The sequence below is a fragment of the Sus scrofa genome, chromosome 13 (assembly GCF_000003025.6).
Source record: "Sus scrofa isolate TJ Tabasco breed Duroc chromosome 13, Sscrofa11.1, whole genome shotgun sequence".
Lineage (NCBI taxonomy): Eukaryota > Metazoa > Chordata > Mammalia > Artiodactyla > Suidae > Sus > Sus scrofa.
The window spans coordinates 110,667,084-110,687,788 of NC_010455.5; the positions used below are offsets into that span (position 1 = coordinate 110,667,084).

Genomic DNA, 20,705 nt, shown 5'->3' on the forward strand with positions numbered 1-20,705 from the left:
AACAGCCTGCTGGGGAGCCAGTTGCTGCAGCAGCATACATAGTATTTTATCCAGGTAATCTGAGGCTTAGCTGCCTTCATACTACATTAGTTTTCTCATTTAAATTGGGATTGGTCAGAACTAGGTGCCACTTAGTTATTTTCCAGCCAGCTATTGGGGCTGAACTGTAGTGTGCCTCCAGACAAAACAAGTCACTGTCATTTTAGTATTCATGCCTAAGTCAGTACTGCTTCTTGGCCCTGGGCCTTTTTCTCTAACAGGCAACCATCAGAGAGATCATTGCTGGGAGGGAATCTGTTTTATGTGCAGCAAATATGTTTAGCACAACCATTAACTAGAATAATTTGACCTGAATCCATTCTTTATTGCCCATTCCATGTCCCTGCAGTGTAGTAGATGCATATTTGGATAAAATGGACAGTCTACCTTTAGAAAATTACTTTGCCAAGGGTTTCTGGTTTGCAAATAATTAGGCAACTGGTTAAGTGGAGACAGCTGAAAATCAGAGGTACCTAGTCAAGTTTTACGGGTAGGTTGACTAGAGAGTGTTTATATCAGTAAAAGATTTCATTATACTGAGCCTTAAACAACTTGGATTTGAACTGTGTGGTTCCACTTACACATTTTTTTTTTTAATATTTTTCAATAGTAAATGCTACAGATCTATACTATCTACCATTGGTTGAGTCCACAGATGCACAACTTAAGGACACCAAGGACCCGCTAATGCCAGAGGCTGACTCTAAGTTATGGACAGATTATCTACTATGTGGACTGTTGGTGCCCCTAACCTCTGAGTTTTTCAAGGGTCAGCTATGTTTTTAAAAAGTGGAAATCATTTCTTGTGAGCAAAACCTTAGATTTGAAGAGAAATGGATTTGTTATCCAGTTGTGTTGCATGGCTTAAGTTTTAGAAGGAGTCATTAAAATGTTAGGTTTTTTTAAGTAGACAGAAAAACTCAACACTGAAATATGTTATTTGGATAGATGTTTCTTTGATCTTTATGTATATTGGAATATTGAGTTGTCATTCTGGTTCATGGGGGAAACTGACGCATCGAAGAATTTGCTTTAGTTAGTGATGTTTTTGGTGGCTAAATTGGCCAGAGTTATGCAGCTCATTTATCTGTTCTGATTTGTTTTGCGTTGACAGAATGAGTCTATTTAAAACACATCCTAATTCTTATTACCTTAGCAAAAAGGCCATATGGAAAACATCCCCATAGAATGGCTGTTTCTTCATAATTTATTTGGTGACCTCAACCATGACTGAAAATAAGTGTAATATAAAATACAAATATAATATGAATTACAAAGGAATGGCATCCATATTTTTCTTATAAGGCTTGTTGAGAAATCAGACCTTAGGCTTGTTATATACACTGTCTGTGAATTATATCTGTTTTAAAGATTCAGGCAGGAGTTCCCTTGTGGTGCAGCAGGTTAAGGAACCAGCATTGTCACTGCTGTGGCTGAGGTCGCTGCTGTGGTGCAGGTTTGATCCCTTGCCTTGAAACTTCCACATGCTGCAGGCACAGCCCCCTCCCCACCCCTAAAAGACTCAGGGAATCAATTGGGGAGTTGGGTGATAGAGGACATAATCCTTCAGTAGATGGGTTTTCATATCCCCTTTACTTCTCAGACTTTTTTTCTTTTTTCTTCTTGTGTTTTTTTGTTTTTGTTTTTTATCTTTATAGGGCCTCACCCAAGGCATATGGAGGTTCCTAGGCTAGGCGCCCGATCAGAGCTGTAGCCACCACCCACAGCCACAGCAGCGCCAGATCCGAACCATGTCTGTGACCTACACCACGGCTCATGGCAATGTCGGATCCTTAAGCCACTGAGCGAGGCCAGGGATTGAACCCTGGTCCTCATGGATCCACTGAGACACGTTGGGAACTTCAGTTTTCTTATTTTTAAAGTGGTTTACTCAGGGTCAGGCACTGACAATCATCTCACTTTTTATTGATTGCCTCTCTGCACCATGCTACTTCTAGCTGCCTTGGAACTTTAAAGATCCTCCATTAAGGAGACTTGAAGATGGGCATCACTCCCCATGTATGCTCCTTCTTTGCAGGGAGGCAGTGGCTCATTTTCTAAGAATTATTCTAAAATCTTGGGGGAGGTGTGGGCTAAAATATTCTCTAATATTCCAGAGATTTCAATGTCTTAACAACGTAAATGATATAGTAAAAGTCAGATTTGGAGCATTGAAAGAATGCCAAGTGTCTAACTAAATTTTTGGCATTTGCCTTACTCCTTAAGCTTGCTGATCACCAGGCTTTTAGTCTCAATTTTATGCTCAACTTTTAGTTGATTGATTATTTGTTAAATATTTGGAAAGAATGGCTTTTGATGTTTTCATTTCTCTGTTCCCTGTGTGGTAGGAGGAACAAAGTTATTATTTGAGGGCTTATGATGTGCCAAGAACGGTCCTAAGCACTTACATACGTCATTTCATCCAGTGTACATATACCTTGTAAGGTGGTGATCTCTTTTACAAGACAGATCCCCAGTCAAGAAAGGTGAAATACGAAGCTGACAAATCACAGGACCTGGATTTGAATTCACTTGTGTCCTGCCTTCCAGGAAAGGCGGTGTTGCTTGGATCAGGCCTGTCTCCATTGTTTTGTTCAGGTGAACAGTCAGGAGAGACCTGGGGCTGGGTTTTGCACCAGAGAAAACTGTAAAGTTTGCAGAGAAGAATATTCCTACTGTCACTTTATATGCTCTTCACATCAACTGCAGTAACTGTGATTCTGACTCTGGAGCTTCTGAGAATTGCTGACCAAGCTGTAGTGACTGTGTCTGTTTCTGAAGTTTGGAGGAGGAATTGGGAGGGGGGTCATTTCAGGCCCAGGTCATCAGAGCTGCTGCTTTCTTCCTTTAGGGAATGGTTCTCTCTCTGAGATTGGTCACAGGGGAGCAGTTTCCTCTGGGGTCAGCAGCTGCTGAGAGATGGTGTCCATCAGAGAAGGCAGCAGGGGTTCCTTGCCCCTGGGTGTCTCACTCTGGGAGTGAGGAAAAGGCTCTTTGTCTGCCTTCTTTTCCTCCCTGACTGTGCCTTTCATTTCCATTCAAAAATTACATCACCCCAGAGGCAGAGATTTTGTGTTTTAGGTCTAAAAACTTGTTGTAAGAATTGAACCTATTAGATTGGATTTTTCATTTCTGAATTTATAATTATTTCTCTTAAGTAATGCCAGAATAAAAAGTAAGCTCATCCTTCAAAAAGAAATAAAATGGCTACTTTGTTCCATGAGCACTTCTGAAGTGTGTCACCTCTGCTCATTTCTGTTCTCAGGGGGAATACAGAATTAGGTGTCACGCAGTATTTGTACCACGGGGCCATGATACCACACCCTTTTGCTAGTGAGTTCCTCGTTTTCTTTGTTTTAGATTGATGAAGGGCTGCTTGGACTTTGACTTTCCTCAAGATGTTAATTATATGTTTCAAAATCATGTGTTCTGTTAAAAATCACTTACACATAGCCTTGGAAGAGAATTGGCGGCAGGGAGGTGCTTCAAGGGTGCAGAATATTGTTTTGGAGTCCTTGGGAAATAAATCTTAAGTTCATTTACCACCAAGACGTATTTAGTCAGTGTATATAAACAAAAGAAGTCACAGTGTGCCTGGACGTTATTTGTCCCAGATGGAGTTTAGACTTGGCTCATGATACTGCACTGATGTCATGGCGCATAAACTGGCCCGAGTTAGAGACGAGCTTAGAATCTGCTGTGTGCTTGTATGTGCTGAGGGCATGCGAGGAGGAGGGAGGGGCTGGCTGGAAAATCGCTGTCACATTTTTCCTTTGCTGTCTGCAGAGCCTAGTGTCAGTCTTGAATTTGGATCTGGTGCAGAGTGAGGGAAGAGTCGGACTAATCTGTTCACTTGTGCAAGTCGTGTGTGATGCCCTCAGGGATGTGGTTCTTCCAAGGCCGACTGTGAGTGCATCAGGCTTTCCAGCAGTTCTTACCATGCTCTCTTTCTAAAATCTAGAAAGGAAAACCTCAGAGCACTACATTTTTGAAGAGCATTTTCAGTCTGTTTGCCTTGACATTTTCAATCTAGATAGTTCCTTTAAACTTTTTATTTTTTTATTTTTTATTTTATTTTATTTTTTAGGGCTGCACACCTGGCATGTGGAAGTTCCCAGGCTAGGGGTAGAATCTGAGCAGCAGCTGCCAGGTTATGCTATAGCCATAGCAATGCCAGACCCGAGCCATGTCTGCACCTACACTGCAGCTCATGGCAACACCGGATCCTTATCCCACGGTGTGAGGCCAGGGATTGAACCTGTATCCTCATGGATACTAGTCGGGTTCATTACTGCTGTGCCACAACAAGAATTCCCTCTTTAAACTTTTTATTAGTCTTTTTTTTTTTTTTTTGTCTTTTTGTCTTTTCCGGGGCCACACCCATGGCATATGGAGGTTCCCAGGCTAGGGGTCTAGTCAGAGCTGTAGCCACCAGCCTACGCCAGAGCCACAGCAACACGGGATCTGAGCCACATCTGCGACCTACACCACAGCTCATGGCAACGCCGGATCCTTAACCCACTGAGCGAGGCCAGGAATCAAACTCGCAACCTCATGATTCCTAGTCAGATTCGATAACCACTGAGCCACAATGAGAACGCCATAAACTTTTTAATAGCCTAAAGTACCCAGCTATATAATTCTGTTTTTCTGGATTGGATGGTGGATAACCTTTCAGACTAGTTGCTTAAGTGTTTAAAAAGGTTCTTCTTAGAGAACCTGGCCAGGTTTAATTCTTCTGGTGTGCCTTAAAAAGCTTATAGTTCTGAGTATTTAATAGGAAATTTCCACACTGTGGTGTTACTTTTTGCATTTATTGCTGTCTTTCATTATGATAATCTTAATTAGAAGCGCTTCCAAGTAATTCAAACCATTTTGTGGATGAAAAGGGCCTAGATTTCAGAACTTCTGGGAGTGGATTCCAAAGTCCTATTGTTGCTGAGATCTAAGGAAGCTGAATGTAAGTGCGAATGGGTTTGGGAGGTGATCCTTTAAGAAAAGCTAGAATGTTTCTCAAAGAGCAAATCTGGTCAGAGGTAAGAATTGGCTGGCTTTAGGTTTTATTGAGACCGTGAAACATGGCAGGTGTGGTAAAATTTTTTCTTTAGACTGTGTTGTTAGAGGTCGTTTTGTTTTTGTTTTTGTTTTTTTTTTCCTTAACTGAGAGACTTGTCGCTGGTAGAAATTTGAAGAGAAAGAAGTATTAATAACATTTTTTTTTTTTTTATTGAGCACATACTATGTCTAAGGCCTTCTACCAGGGCTACACTGGGGTTGCTCTATCCCTTAGAGCACACTCATGAAGTAGGTGTTTATCTCTTTTAGAATGCAGGATTAGAAAGGTTAAGTGACCTGTCTGGCAGAGCTGGGACTCAACTGTGATCTGTCTAATTTGTTCTTCTCACTGTGTGTCTTTGGTATCTTAGTTGATTAAGCTATTTGTTAAAAGATGAATTGAAACTAAAATGATTTTAGTACAAAGTGATCTAACACCTCAGTATTTACATAAAATGTTACTTAGAAGACAGCTCTGGTCTAAATGCCATCTAATTTCACTGAAACATAAAGTGTAGCAGGAAGACAGATGTAGAAGAAATATGTGCTCTTAGGTACTTATTTTTTGAAATCTTTTTTTTAAATTGAAGTATGGTTGATTTGTAGTGTTTTCATTTTTGCTCTACAACAAAGTGATTCAATTATGCATATTTTCACATGCTTTTTCATATTCATTTCTATTATGGTTATAGGGCATTGAGTGTAATTTGAAATCTTAAAAAGTACCGAAAATTCGTCTTTTTTTTTTTTTTTTTTTTGTCTTTTGTCTTTTCAGGGCTGCACTCACTGCATATGGAAGTTCCCAGATGAGGGGTCGAACCAGAGCTACGGCTGCTGGCCTATACCATAGCCACAGCAATGCAGGATCCGACCCTCGTCTGCGACATACACCACAGCTCAGGGCAATGCCAGATCCTTAACCCACTGATCAAGGACAGGGATTGAACCTGCGTTCTCATGGATTCTAGTCGAATTTGTTAACACTGAGCCACAATGGGAACTCCTGGAAATTCATCTTAAATGTAACAATTAAGTCGTAGATGGTACTTTCTTATCTGCAATTTTGAGTTCTTAATTTATATTTCAAATATTTTTGTGTATGTATGATATGCTAAAAAGCAAACTGTAACTTAAAGATATAAAAATGGATTACGTAGCTTGAAATGGGCTTATCTAGGAATCAGAAAGTAGATGTTTTGAGGATATGATTAACCTGGGAGGCTTAAAAATAAGTAGTGATTCTCATTAGACTCATATTTGTTTCCCAGTAATCCTATTACTCCTCCTTTCCTTTTGATCAGCAAACCAACCAACAGTACAATAGGTGGACAACAAAGTCCACTGTGGGATTGATGAGTTGACTAGAAGTAGAGAAAAGGAATGCTGGGTTGGCTGCTGAGAGCTTTGGGGGTTAGCTTTTTTAATAGGAAAAGCCAGGAAGCCAAGGAGAAGAAACAAGGGACAGAAAAAGTATAGGAAGAGGTGGAGACACATGAGAGAGACAGATTGTGCAGGCCTGTCTGTTATCAGTGATACGAGTGATGGAAATGAAATGACAGAGTCACAACTGGATAACAGAATTAGAGTAACAGGAAGTAGGAAAAATTAAATAGCTATGGCTGGGAGGGCCATACATATTGCTTCACCTCTGTAATCAGAGATACCCCAGTGTTGATAGAGAGGGAAGGCAGAGTTCTTCAGCAGCAAACCCTGTGATCTGGATAGTCATATTTAAAGGCTAAATCATTGGCTATTTTTGAAAGCTCTTACTTAAAACAGCATAATCCCTGAAGTATGTCACAGGTGGATATTTCATTAATATCTTTGCTGGTCTCCATGTGTTCATGCCTCCCATCTCAGTTTGAGTTTCTCACTGCTGTCAGAGTTATCTAATAATGTTGCTTTCTTACTGGAAAATTCTGCTCACAGGATGAAGTCCAGACTTTGAAGTGGAGCAAACAGAACTGTTCTGAGGTGGGGCCTGCCTGCCTCTGCAGTCTCACCCTTACCCCTCTGTTGTGTGCATACGCGCACGCCATTATAGCTGCTTTGGAATTCTCTAGCACATTGGAATTCTAACTGTATCCATCATACCAATCAGGCCTCCATGCATGTGCTGTGTGCTTGTTATTTTAGTTATCCTCTTATCCCCCCTTTAAATGTCACTCCCAAATATAACTTTCCCTGATTTCTTGATGGTTTCTTCAGTTTTCACAGCACTTTATAGCAAATAATCATGTTTTATTACAGTTAATTTTATTTTCTACTCTTGCACCAATGGGTTGAATTTCATCTTTCTCATCTTAGAATCATCAGTGCTTAATAAAGTGCTTGGCATGTAGTAACTACTCAGCAAATGTTTATTGAATGATCAGAATTTCAATATATGCATTAATGGAGTTCCCATTGTGGTTCAGTGGGTTAAGACCCTGGTGTAGTATCCATGAGGATGCAGGTTGGATCCCTGCCCTTACTCAGTGGGTTAAGGATCCAGTGTTGCCTCAAGTTGCAGTGTAGGTTGCAGATGCAGCTCGGATCTGGTTTTGCTATGGCTGTGACATATGCCCCAGATGCGGCTCTGACTCAGCCCCTAGCCTGGGAACTTCCATGTGCCGCAGGGGCAGCCATAAAAAGGAAAAAAATTGCATTAGGTATAGATTTAAATAAGTATAGTATAGTCAATGCAAAGGCGAGACCTGCATAAGTGATGATAATATACTGTGCAGCGGTGGAGAGGGTCAGAGGTCTCTTCCACAAAACCCTTCTAAAATCGTAAAATATTATGTATTTGTATTTATTTCTAGTTTTATATTGGTTGAAACAAAATGTAAGGCACTAGTAGTTTAATTTTAATCAGTTAAGAGTATAGTAATAGAAAAGTTAACTCTAGAATGTTTAATGACAAAATATTGGGAACTGATTTCCTGTTACTTATAGGGATGATAACGTTCTTCATGGGCATGTTATTTCTTGATTATGTCTTAGAGGGAAGAATAGCATTAAGTGAATGACATGACCAACATTCAAATGGGTGTTAAAAATAGTAGAGTATTGGGAATATAGGCAGTTCAATATGTCTCTTCACTGGTCTTGAGTTATATGTTGAGGTTCAGTGCACAGCTTGCCAGAAATGTGTGACATTAATTAGCACATCAGCATGGATCATGTTGCTCTGTCTCAGTCAATCAAAACCAGACATGAGGTAGCTGAATCTAAATGAAGGGAGACATGCAAGATGCAGTGTGCAAAGCTCGTTCCAGGTAGGGCTTATTAGCTGAAAAGTGGCCTGAGTTGCTGACTCCCCATTAGTGTGGCCAAAGCCCAGCTTGGGGACATGGGGAGCATGGACAGAATTGAGGGGTAGAGAGGGGTTTTACCTCATGTGGCGGACATTTTTAACAAAGATTGACCCTGAAACAGTGATGGCAGAAACCAGACTTTGTTCTCAGTGAACATCATTTTCAGCTAGAGGAGGAAAAATTACCTTTTTGATCCTCAACAGCTCTGTGGAAAATGTATTTAATACAATGAAAAAATATTGATTTAAATAAAGATAATCCTACTCCAAATGCACAAGGATATTTGGTAGCAGCTATTCTTAGCCATGGAGAAACCACATTTATATGAAATTTTGGTTTTTTATGTTGTTGGTTTTTTTATCTTGAAAGTCCTGTAGTTGAAACTTTAGAGATAAGCATTTGTGGCTCTCTTAAAAAAAAAAGCTTTTAACCCAGTTTGGGCCATCTCTATTACATTTTGCATTTTTTCCATTTAAGTTAATGCTGTATTTTTATTCTTAGCAAATAGGTCCTTTTGTAATAGAGTCTCTTTATTCAGGGAAAAATACAATAGAGGGAGTAGAAATGTATAACATCTTAGAAGCTGCCATTATATTTTCTTTATAGCCCTTACCACTATCTGTAGATGTTTTATTTTTGTTTAAAGGATTTGCCACCCCTATCCCCTGCAAAGCTCCCTTTGTCAGCATGTGGTAGGCAGAACTTTGTGTTGTCTAAGGTTCTGTTTTGTAGCCGGAGGAATGCCTGGCCCATTCTAGACACTCATTAACATTTTCTGAATGAAGACTGAGTGTAGTAGTTGTTGGGCTGCACCCTGCAGGTCTGTAAGCCCTGTGCTTGCCTCTTCAAGACTGAAGAAATAGCCCAGAGTCAGAGACAGACATCAGTGGGTTAATGGATAGGGGGATCTTTTAAGTCTGAAGCAGGACTGGGCTGCAATCTTCATGTGCATGGCAGGTGGTGCAGATTGGCAATCGGAGGGGGAATTGAGGTCAGGCTGGCTCCTCACCGTCCCTTTGATAAGAACAGGCACTTGCTGGGGCCTGGGGCAAGTGTGTAGAAAGGTCAGTCCTGTGAGTAGGGTGTAGGTGAAGCTGGGGAGGTACAGAGAGCTAGAAAACAGCCACCATGAATATCCTGGCCACCCAGAGGTAATTCTTCTAAAGACACTTATATCATGAAATACAATTATTGACCTCATTTGAATGTACAGTTTACCCTTGAAGAGCACAGGTTTGAACTGCATGGGTCCATGCACATGCAGATTTTTTTTTTTTTCTAATACGTACCATGGTACTATACCTTCTGAAGTTGGTTGAATCGGAGGATGTGGAGAGTGGACTGTAAAATTACATGTAGATTTTCAGCTGTGAAGAGGGCTCAAGGTCAAGGGTATATTTTCAGCAGGCACTGGTTGATTTCAGTGCATAAAAATAGTCTCTTTGGTTCATCTAATTGCTTTTTCCTTAGTTACGTATTAATCCATTCCTGTCTTTTTTTGTCAATGACAGGTGGCTTTTGATAGCATAGAGGCGTACGACCCAGTATTCTCTGGAGTCTTTTATTTTTCCTATGCCTATTATTGGGCCACGAGAAGTGGCATCTAGTGATTATGATAAGCAAGTGATTAGCTTACTGGTTTCTAGGGGAATTCAAGGACTCGACAAGGACTTTATGAGAATAAATGCTGCCCAATACAAAAACAACTGTCTTGTTGTTAGTTAAGGGATGGATTCTCCTATTACCTAAATGCCATCCTGGGAGAAAGGGGCTCTGTCTTAGGAAGTCAGCATAGATTTTTTAGAAGAGAACTTGTCCTCAGTCTTTGGGGATATGCCTTTGACCCAGTTGAATGTATTCTCTCCTTATAGTCATTTACTGAAGTGTCTCCATAGAGAACTGACTCTGTGAAACCCACATCTATTGTGGAGGGGGGAAGATGTGTGGTAGAAGAGAAAAGCATGTAGTTTGGTCAGACAGAGCTGGATTCCAGTGCTGGCTCAGTCATTTTGTATTTTGTGACTTTGTACAAGTTACTTATCCTCTTTAAGCCTGAGTTTCCCCATCTCTAAAATCTGGATGTTCTTGTGCCTTGACACAGTGTGTAAGTAAGTACCAGTGGGGGCTCCCTTGTCTTGTATGTCCTGCCCTTACATGAAACTCTTCTGCAGCTTTTAGGTTGTATAATTTTTCCCCCCAAAGATATCTGTTGGATAATCATAAATGCTGGCTCTAAATGAGAATGTTCATTCATACATGAAACAGCTAAGACAGCTTCACAGAACATGGCAAGTGGGAAAAGCTCTGGAAGTGAAATGGGATCTCCTCTCCTAGCACAGTTTATGTCTTGATTGCCTGGGTATGGGATTTAACTTTGCAGAATGATGCAGATGTTAACATTTCATCTTTGGTTCCTCAGTACTGCTTTCCCAGCAGAAGCTTTTGTGATGGACACATATATGTGGCAGTAATTGTTTACTCAGATGGCTGGTAGTATTTCGTTTGAGGTAAAAATTAGGAATTTGCCTCCAGGAGAAGTCTTAGGTACTGTTGATCTTGTGGTTAATCATTAATGAGTTAAAAAGAGTTATATTTAGATTTATACCTCTAAGGAAAGATGTGTTATACCTGTTTCAGTTGTTTTGTTGGGTAAAGCTTTCCCAGGATACAGTGTTTAGCCTTTTGCTTAATTAGGTTAATTCTACCTCGTTTTATTATTTCTGTGGACTTTGGAAGAATGGTCACTTATTTTTCATTAAGTCTTAATAAATTTCTTTTGCTTATTTCAGGCTGCTTGGTTTGTATAGCACTAACAGATTTGAAACAGAGCTGATGAAGCAATAGTAGTCTGAAGTATGCTCTTATGATTTGATTAACATAGTTTGGTTTTAACATCTCTGGGGGAAAAATATATCAGAGGTTAAAATCTTTGTTCTTTTTTTTGCCCTCCTGACAAGACACAGAATACAGCATGACTTGTTTTAATGCTGACTTTGGAAAAGCAGGAAATGCTTACTGAGTATACAAAAAATGATGAGGTTTGGACAGTGATATTATGTTTTATATTCTGTATTTAAGAGAACGTGTAACTGTTATGTCTGCTTTGTGGCTAAAAAGAGAAAGAAGGAGGGAAGGAAGAAGAGAAGGGTGAAAGAGGGGGTGGAGAGAGAGAAAGATTGAAAGAGAGTGCTATTCAGAGAAAGAGAGAGACAGACGGACTGATAGACTTGTATATGAAAGGTTACGTGCCAAGGAGCCTGCCAGAGTGTGACTCATGCTCCTCAAGGCTGCGTGATGCAAGGCCTACTGCCGCCATCTCATTCATATCTCTGGTCAGGGACAGATCACTGGGCTGTCAAAACTTTATTTTTATCTCTCCTTTATTGACAATGAAAACAGCAAGGTGGTCCGTCTGTCTCTGCATAATAAAATGCTTTCTTTAAAAATATCTCAATGCCAGGATGAATACAGTTTGCTTAAATAATGGCTTTTGCTCTTACTAAGAAAAATTGATATTGGGACACAGGAGATTTGCCTGGTTTCTGAGGTAACTTGGTAGATTATAATCTGGTTGCCATAGCAACACAGCAGCAGGGAAAATTACAGGAACTAAATATTTGAAGAGAGGTATTTTAATAGGATGTGTACAAGCCCTTTACCTGTCTTTCTCCCTGAAGAAGTGGGGTAGGGGTTGGGAGTGGGCCTCCCGTGAAAAGAGAAGGGAAGGCATAAATAAGGGGCTTTTGGAGGCTGAATGCCTCTGGGCCATTCTTTGAATTGTGGCCTAGTGTCAGTGACCACTGAGGAACTGTTACAGACACTTTTCCTGCAATATGATAAGCAGATAATGTGACAGATCTTGGAACATATTCCAATCCAGAAATCCTTTTCCTGGCCTGGGACTTTCCATAATATTGGTGAATTATATTTTCAAAACTAGCATTTAGGACATGTTATGAGTATAACAGAAGAGAATATATGAAATTGGGATTGTCAAAGAATATCTGAGTCATACTTGTAGTGTTCACTGTTGGTTTTTTTTTTGACTAATAATTCTATAGGCATACATTATTGGTGTCTCTCTCAAGGTTTAAACAAAGCAGATGGTTTCTGCTGTTATAGCAATGTTAGAATTGGTTTAAGGACTTTTAAAAAGATATGGGTGATTGTCTCTTTTGGAGTATTGTTTTGTTCTATTGTAGTTGATGTATGTTCTATGTGTTTATAAAAGTAAAGTTAAATTAAAACTATTTTCATATTAGGAATGACTTTAAAACTCAGTTTCAAGAAAGCAATCGAAATGTCTTAATCACTCCATAGAGATTTGAAGGGATTTCCTTTTGAGTTCCTAGAATGGCACAATGTGTTTACATTGGTGAGAATTTGAATACTTAAGACTGAAAGATTATTGACACAGATCCTGTACAGGAAAAATAAATTGCCTTAAAATAACTTATAATTTAAGAAATGAGAAGCACCAGTGATGAAGCTTGTATTGCTTTTCCCTGAATGGTCCTGTTTTCTCCAGTTAATGTATTTCCAGATTTAAAAATTTTAGTATCCCAGCAGTGTTTCTGGTGGTGAATTATTAGAAGAAGCAAAATACATGGATATTAAAGGCTTAGTTTTTAAAGATGAAATGGTTTTGATTTCAATAAGTAATTTTCAAAAACAGATAAATTATGGTCCATACAGTAAATAAAGTTGACTTCTAAAACTGCGTATTATGAAAGCTTAATTCCTAAGTTGAAGCAGTTGTTTGCAATGGCTTTCCTTATGTTTTATGATGTTCATTTACTTAGTTAAGAGTATTTCTGGAGATTTTACTCTGTGTCATATCTTGCCCTTAAAGAGCCTAGATAAAAGAATGAAGGAACAGACACTAAAATAATTCCTTAATTAATTAATTGCACTTGTAAATCCTAGGAAGGAGTAGAGTTTTGTTTTGTTGGTTTGTTTCTTGAGAACACATGGTGCAAGACCTGACCTGTCCCAAGAGTCAAATGCCACCTCTTAATCTGGCAAGCATGAATAGGTGTTAGCTGGTGGAGAGAGTGAGGTGGGTGGTGGGCAGAGATGGGGGGCGGGGAGAGATTACAGACAGAGGGAACAGGATGTTCGATGGTTTCAAGGAAGGGAGGAATCAGGCTTGCTCCAACAACTACTGATGAAGGTGACACTGACATCCTTCCAGCTTCTAGAAACATAAGAATCATTATTTTAAGCATTAAGTGTTAATCTTGCACATGATTTTTTTAATTTTTAAGCTTGGAGTATATCCTTTAGTTTATATTTAGATATAAATTAGTGTCCCCCCCCCTTTGTTACCTAAAGGAATTAAATGAGGTTAGAACTAAAACTCTGAAATTCATGAAAGAACATACTTTGCCATGGCCATGCATGGTTTAGTCTTTTGGGAGTTGTTTTCTGATAACTAAATGTCTGTGTTAGATGACTAAAAATACTGACATTTAGGTAATACTGGAAAATATTAAAATCTAAATATCTAAGTGTTTGGTGGGGCCTTTGTGTAAAATTCACTTATTTTATCCTGTTCATTATTATTTCCAGGTCCTATACACAGATACTTTTTTGTTTTTTCCAAATATTTTTCTTACAAATTGCTTTCTGTTGTTAAACACAGTAATAGACGCTTGGGAATGATATGCAGCAGTGATAGGTCAGGACCTCATTTCTCTATGCAGTTTTTTAAAAAATAAATATAGCTTCTGGTCTTTTTTTTTTTTTTAACTATTGTATCTAAATTAGTGGAAGAAAAAAATTGCGTGAAAGAAAAAGTACCTTAAAAGTGAGGTTTTTATTTAAGTTACATAACATAAGCAACACAGGAGAATTGACCTCGCTAAATTCGAATGTGCTCACCCCCCTCAAATTTAAACCAAGTCTAAGACATATCCTAAGTTTTGTGTTTATACAAGATCTTGTGCCACATACTTCTCGTCTAGTACATAAATTTAGGTAATGAAACTGTTGAAGAGAAATCTCCAGATGTTCTAGTATTAAATTGAAATTAATGTGTTATTTTGGCAGGTTATTCTCGTTCAAGTTAATCCAGGTGAGACTTTTACAATAAGAGCGGAGGATGGAACACTGCAGTGTATCCAAGGTAAGGAAGTTTGTTGCAAGATTTCTAATCAAAGGAGTTTTCCTTTATTTATTATTTTATGGAATTAAAGTTTATCTCTGAGTTTGCATGTGATTTTCTAGAAGTAAAATTTATCTTTGATTATTTTTTGCTTTTATTAGGAATTTCTTAATGTTGATGTGGGCCTGTGATATATAAGTGACCAAGTTAAATACCTTGAGTATTCTATTGACTTTTAAGTGAATTAAATTAACTTGGGAAAGCTTGCATTGTCTTCCTATGTTATGGAATTTGGTAGCCCTGGAAAATGTAGAGATTTTATAGTTTCTCAACTGTAAAATTCCAGTTGAGAACAGCACCTGCTTTTTCAAATTAGATAAAAGTTACAAATACCTCTTGTGATATTATCTAAATGATGCTTTTAGAGGTAAAAATCTGTATTAAGTATCTGTTAGTTCTTTATTACTATTAGTTCTAAATTACTGTTAGTAATTTATTACTCAAATTTAGTAGCTTAAAAAACAACACTTATTGCTTCAATTTCGGTGGGTCAGGAATTTAGGCACAGTTTAGCTATGTTATGTGGCTCTGGGCCTCTCAAAAACGCTAAAATCCAGGTGTGGGGCTACTGTAAGGCTTGTCTGAAGGTCAGTCTGTTTCCAGGTTCACCCCAGTGATTGTTGGCAGCCTTTAGTTTTTTTGAGGGCTATGGCAGGCAGCTTCCCTTAGTTCCTTGCTAAGTGGCCTCTCCATGGGGCGCTTACACTCTGGCAGCCAGCTTCATTGGAGCAGCCACTAAAGGGCAAGAAGGAGCACTGTGTCCAGCCTGCTCCACAAAGCGGATTACCCAGGCTGTGACTGCCAGCAGGCAGGAATCTCTGGAGGCCCTTTCAGAAAGCTGCCCGCCACAGTTGTACCCTCTGTCCTCAGTAACTTGTTTCTCCCATATGTAGAACACCCCCTCCTTAGATCTCTGAAATCTCCATTACAGCATCAGCTCAGAGTCCAGAATCTTGTCATTTAAATAAGCCCTGGTGTAGGTGAGGCTCCTTGGGTGTAGTTATTTAAGTACTACTCCTTGGGCATTTCAATTAGTTTCTAGTTTGTGTGCTTCTTCTCTATAGTTCACTTTGAAAAGAAAGAGTCTTAGGGTACTCTGATCCAAATGGAGTTCTGTGTAGGAAGATCAATCCAGATCATCTGGAGTTAGTCTGTAAATTCTGCCTTGTTAGAGGGCAGTGTTTGTGATGGCTCTTTTTGGCAGTGATTGGGATTATGGGTAGGCAGTAAATTGGCTTATAATTGAGTTCAATACTAGGTTATTGATTAGATTTGGATCTGACCAGAGGTCTTGTTTTTAGTACCTGGCCTTGCTCACCAATATATAAACAAAATGAAAGGAAATGATCTTTAGTTTTAGTTTTCCACAATGAGCTACATGGAAAAAGCTGATTTTTCTGTTGCTTTGCATAATAGCAGAGTGTGCTGCTATAGTTTTACTACTTGTTTTTGCAACTATAAGAATAAAAATCTAGGAAAAAAATTGAAACTCATTTGGCTAGAATCCTAGTGAGGATTTTTTTTTTTTTTAAGGAACTTTTTTTATTTTTTAATTTTAATTTTTTGTTTTATTGTCTTTTTGTCTCTTTAGGGCTGTACCCACAGCATATGGAGGTTCCCAAGCTAGGGGTCTAATCAGAGCTGTAGCCGCCAACCTACTCCACAGCTCACGGCAACACCAGATTCTTAACCCACTGAGCGAGGCCAGGGATGGAACCCTTAACCTCATGGTTCCTAGTCAGATTCGTTTCCGCTGGGCCACGATGGGAACTCCAAGGAACTTTTTTTTTTAAATTAAAGTATGTTTGATTTACAATGTTGTGCCCCTACTGAATTTTAATTGTAGTTAATCTGAAGTGATTTAACCATTTCATTAATGATTTTTATAGCTTTAATTTCTCTGATCATTGTGTTCCTAAAATTGATCTCTGGTGTTCTTAACCATTTAAAAACCAAACCTAGTCTTTGGTGATGAATTGTACCAGGTAAAAGAAGAGAGGAAATAAATACTCTAAAATAGTATGGTACACAGAATCTTCCAACTACTTGTAGTACTGTAATAAACAGAGGTCATCAATAAATGAAATCTCAGAGTTCCTGTTGTGGCTCAGTGGTAACATACCCGACTAGTATACATGAGGATGAGGGTCCACAATTCTTGGTCTCACTCAGTGGATTAAAGGTCCAATGTTACCATGAGCTGTCGTGTAGGTTGCAGATGTGGCTTGGATCCTGGATCCTGCTTTGCTGTGGCTGTGGCCTAGGTTGGCAGCTGCAGCTCTGATTTCACCCTTCATCCGAGAACTTCCATCTGCCATAGATGTGGCCCTAAAATCAAAAAAAGAAAAGAAAAGAAATCTCTCGAATTTTACTCTGTATCCTTAAAAGAAAAAAAAAAAAAACATGCTAGAAAAACTGGGTGAAAAGTCATTTTACCTACATAGAATGAAGCTGATGTTTCCAGTTCAGAGACTAGTTGAGTTTCTGGTCATGGTAACATTGGAGACCTATGAATTGGCTGGTAGACTGTGTCCCTCTACCACTGCGTATGAGTAATAGAATCACAAAAAGCAAACTGATGAATAGATCAGCATGTAAAATCCATTCTTTCATGCCACCTACTTTTACTTTGGGCGTCTAAGGAGTGAGTGTGTGTGTATTCGTCTGGTTAACTTCCCTGTCACTTGTTTTTGGGTCCATGTGGGTGAGTACCAGGTGGTGTACTCTTCAGGGAATTTTGCAAATATATTGCTCAGTCCACAATGGGAGCTTTGTATTTATTCATGATTATCCTTGGAGATAAGTGACACTAACACCTCCTTCAGTAGTTTTTAAAAATACCATTGACTAAAGAAGAATTGTGGGGCCATTTATCTGGGCTTTCCCAGCTGCCCTATTATTTGTTCTCTTCTGAACATCTCAGTACTGTGGTTATCTTTGCTTAGGACATGGTGGTACCTGGCCCTACTAATTGAAATGACACAGAACATGATGATAGGGACTAGGACCTGGAACCCAAAGTAGTTTCCTAGGGCTTGGACAGCACTGGGACAATAAGATCAACTTCAGGAACTGGAAGGAACCTCAGTCCAGACCCACTCATGGCCACTTGTGTATAACAGGCAGTCACTCATCCCGTGTACCCTCTGCCCTCTATCATTTGAGTCCCAGGAGAGTTAGTGAAGGCTTCATTCTAGGGGGTAAAGCATATCAACATAGAATATGGGAATAGGAAGCGTGTTTCTAAATTCCAACACGTTATTATCCTTTCATTGGGATTAACGTCCTTATCACTGCTAATGTTTATTCAACTCTTAGGCTTATGTATTTTCTCACTGAATTGCACACAAGGAAACTGAGGCCTGTAGTTCCCACACCTAAAGTCAAAAAGCAAGAAGGAGCAGAGAGAGTCTAGTTTTCATCCATGATATCTGACTCCAGAGCATGAGCTCTTTTTTGCCTTGCTCTGTGGCTTTCCGTCAGGGAGTCATAAACTCAGATTGACTCTGTTCTTTTGGACACGTGACAAGAGCAAGGTAAGTTCCTATTCCTGGAGTAACAGGATTTTGGGAAGGATAGTAGGATGAGTACTCAGGTGGCCAGGATGAGACAGAGATCGTTTGCAGAGCAAAAGTGGATGGTGGAGACTGGGTCTTTGGAATAAGACAGGTACCCTGTTAACAAGAATAAGAGTGGGATAGTTTGATACAGGGAGTATTGATTTAGAAGTCCTTAAATTATTTCTGCCTAGAGTCAGGATTGGGCCCAGAGTTGAGGTGGGCTGGGCTTCTACCTTCAGCGGCTGGAAGACGAGGGGTACAGTGGGAGAGCGCTGGTTAGGAAAGGATCTAAAATTGAGTCATATTGCAATAGAAACTTCTGAAGGAAGCATTTGCATTTTACTAAAGTTTAGAGAATGAAGCCTTAGTTATGCTCTTTCAACACCAGCAGATGGGGAGGTAGTTTTGGGGGCAGGGTAGTTCGTGGTGGTGGCCTTCTTGGAAATTTTGAAGTCATACTCATTGCTTACGCCATGTGGTTGAAATTATCAGCTTATTAGCATTGCTATTTCAACATTAGCCAGTAGGTTAGTGATTGCTGGGGAGTGAGGGGTGAGTATTAGGGGTAGGGAGTGGAGTTGGTTGCAGGCTTCCTGAAAACTTTGAAATTACACCTTACGAGGTCAGCCCCCTTTGCTTGTAGTTGAATTTGTTAGTCTAATAATTTTCTCTCAGATTTCCCATCATGGTGTAGCAGAAGCGAATCTGACTAGGAACCATGAGGTTGCAGGTTTGATCCCTGGCCTTGCTCAGTGTGTTAAGGATCCGGCATTGTTGTGAGCTGTGGTGTAGGTCTCAGACACGGCTCGGATTTGGTGTTGCTGTGGCTCTGGCGTAGGCTGGCAGCTACAGCTCCGATTAGACCCCTAGCCTGGGAACCTCCATATGCCATGGGTGCGGCCCTAAAAGGACAAAAGACTAAATAAGTAAATAAATAAATAATTTTCTCTCTAGGACATTTATGACATCACTCAAAAGACCCCAGAAGCTCATTGTGATGTCATGAAAAGGGCAGTTTGGAAATTCAAAGCAAATCAGTGTAAAGAATATGGTTACTCTGGGGAAAAAAAACAAGATTTTTGTTTTCATGGGAATGTCCTTGGTGATAATGAAGGAAGAAAAACACAGGAAACATACAATATGCTGTGAAAGCAGATTCATTTCTAATGGAATATTTCTCACTATTTTCCATGAAACATGAATCATAGGTCTTGAAGGGGCCGCAAAAAGTCATAGTTATTCTCACTGGGAGGCAGCACTATACCTATGACATCCTAGACAAAAGATTTTTCTTTCCTAGGCCAGATGAACGTGTATAAAGAGCTAATTGTTAGGGGAAAAAAAGGATCTTAGCAATCAATATGAATTCATTCCTTTGCTTAAATTCAGGAATTAATAGAGGGCAGCTGCCGGTCTCTCCCATTATTTTCATATCCTTGTCTGGGCTGAGGTGCTGGCAGTGCAGCCTTCCTTCCTGTCCACACATGCCATCCTTTTATCTGGGCCATTTCTCTGCTCCCTGTAAAACCCTTCAGCCAAAACAAATACCACACTTCCTTTAAGCTCCAGGTCTGTCTCCTTCAATAGCCCCTCCCTTTTTCCCTCCATCACTCCAGTCCGTTCTGACCTCTCTTTGTGTTCCTGGAGGAGCAGGCAGAGGTAGCACTGCATGGAACTGACTGGTTATATGTGCACACCTTTCCTTAGCCCCTGCATTAGACTGTGAATTCAGTTGTCACAGGAAACAGTATGTGGGCCACCCTCCCCTTCCTCAGCCATGCCGCCTGACAGTAATTACTGACTAGACCTTTGACTAGCTCTGGCATTACATCAGATGTGATGATTTTTCTTTTAACTTTTACTGTTGTTCTGGGAACTTAAAGATGTTTAGTTAAGTGCTTTTAGTGGCCTTTAAAATCTCTATAGAAGATCTTTCAAATTTCAAATCACATTTTAACTAAAGCTAATCAGTTTCCTTTATGAAAAAAACACGTAAGCCTAAAGACCTTTCATACTGACCTGTACTAATGCTTCAGTTTTTATTTGTGTTTCAAGACTTAAATTTCAAATCGTGAGCCTGAAGAAAACTGGTAAATGTCATGGCAATACAACAAAAAACAGATTAAAGTAAAATGCTCAGATAGCAGCATTATTCTAATAAGAATGTATTTAGAGATAATTCAGTGGCTAATGTTTTTTGTCCAGAGTAATCCAGACATTTTTACAAAGATGATTTACCTGGCTAATTAGTATTAGGTGGATAGAGACTTTGAAATGACAGCAGAAGTTACGGCAGGAGGGAAGCTCAAGGAGAGCTCTGCCCTAAGATGGCTGTAGTTGGGACGCTGTCAGAAGGTGAAGCTTGCCCCCTCTCCTGCTTACTCTCCTTAAGCTTTCTTCCACTCCGTGTCTAACTCCCCCTGCCCACTGAGTGTGGGAACCGTATAGCTGATGGACAGCACGCTCTGCTCATGGGCTCTGTGAATGACACCATCGAGCGCAGTCCCACATTTCCGAACCTCGTTTGTCTCCCACCCTTCTCCCCTCCGTATTCAGAGTCCAGACTGCCACAGGGACCTTAAAGTT

General features: G+C 39.7%; 1 protein-coding gene across 4 annotated transcripts in view; it reads left to right on the forward strand.

Annotated features, from left to right (window-relative positions):
- The window catches only part of FNDC3B (fibronectin type III domain containing 3B), a 344,224-nt gene that overhangs the window by 79,620 nt on the left and 243,899 nt on the right, over positions 1 to 20,705 (forward strand). For all 4 annotated transcript variants that reach the window (XM_021069801.1, XM_021069803.1, XM_021069800.1 and 1 more), the window contains one exon: positions 14,445 to 14,520. In XM_021069801.1, the coding sequence (XP_020925460.1) occupies positions 14,445 to 14,520 (76 nt within the window). The remainder of the gene's footprint in view (positions 1 to 14,444; positions 14,521 to 20,705) is intronic.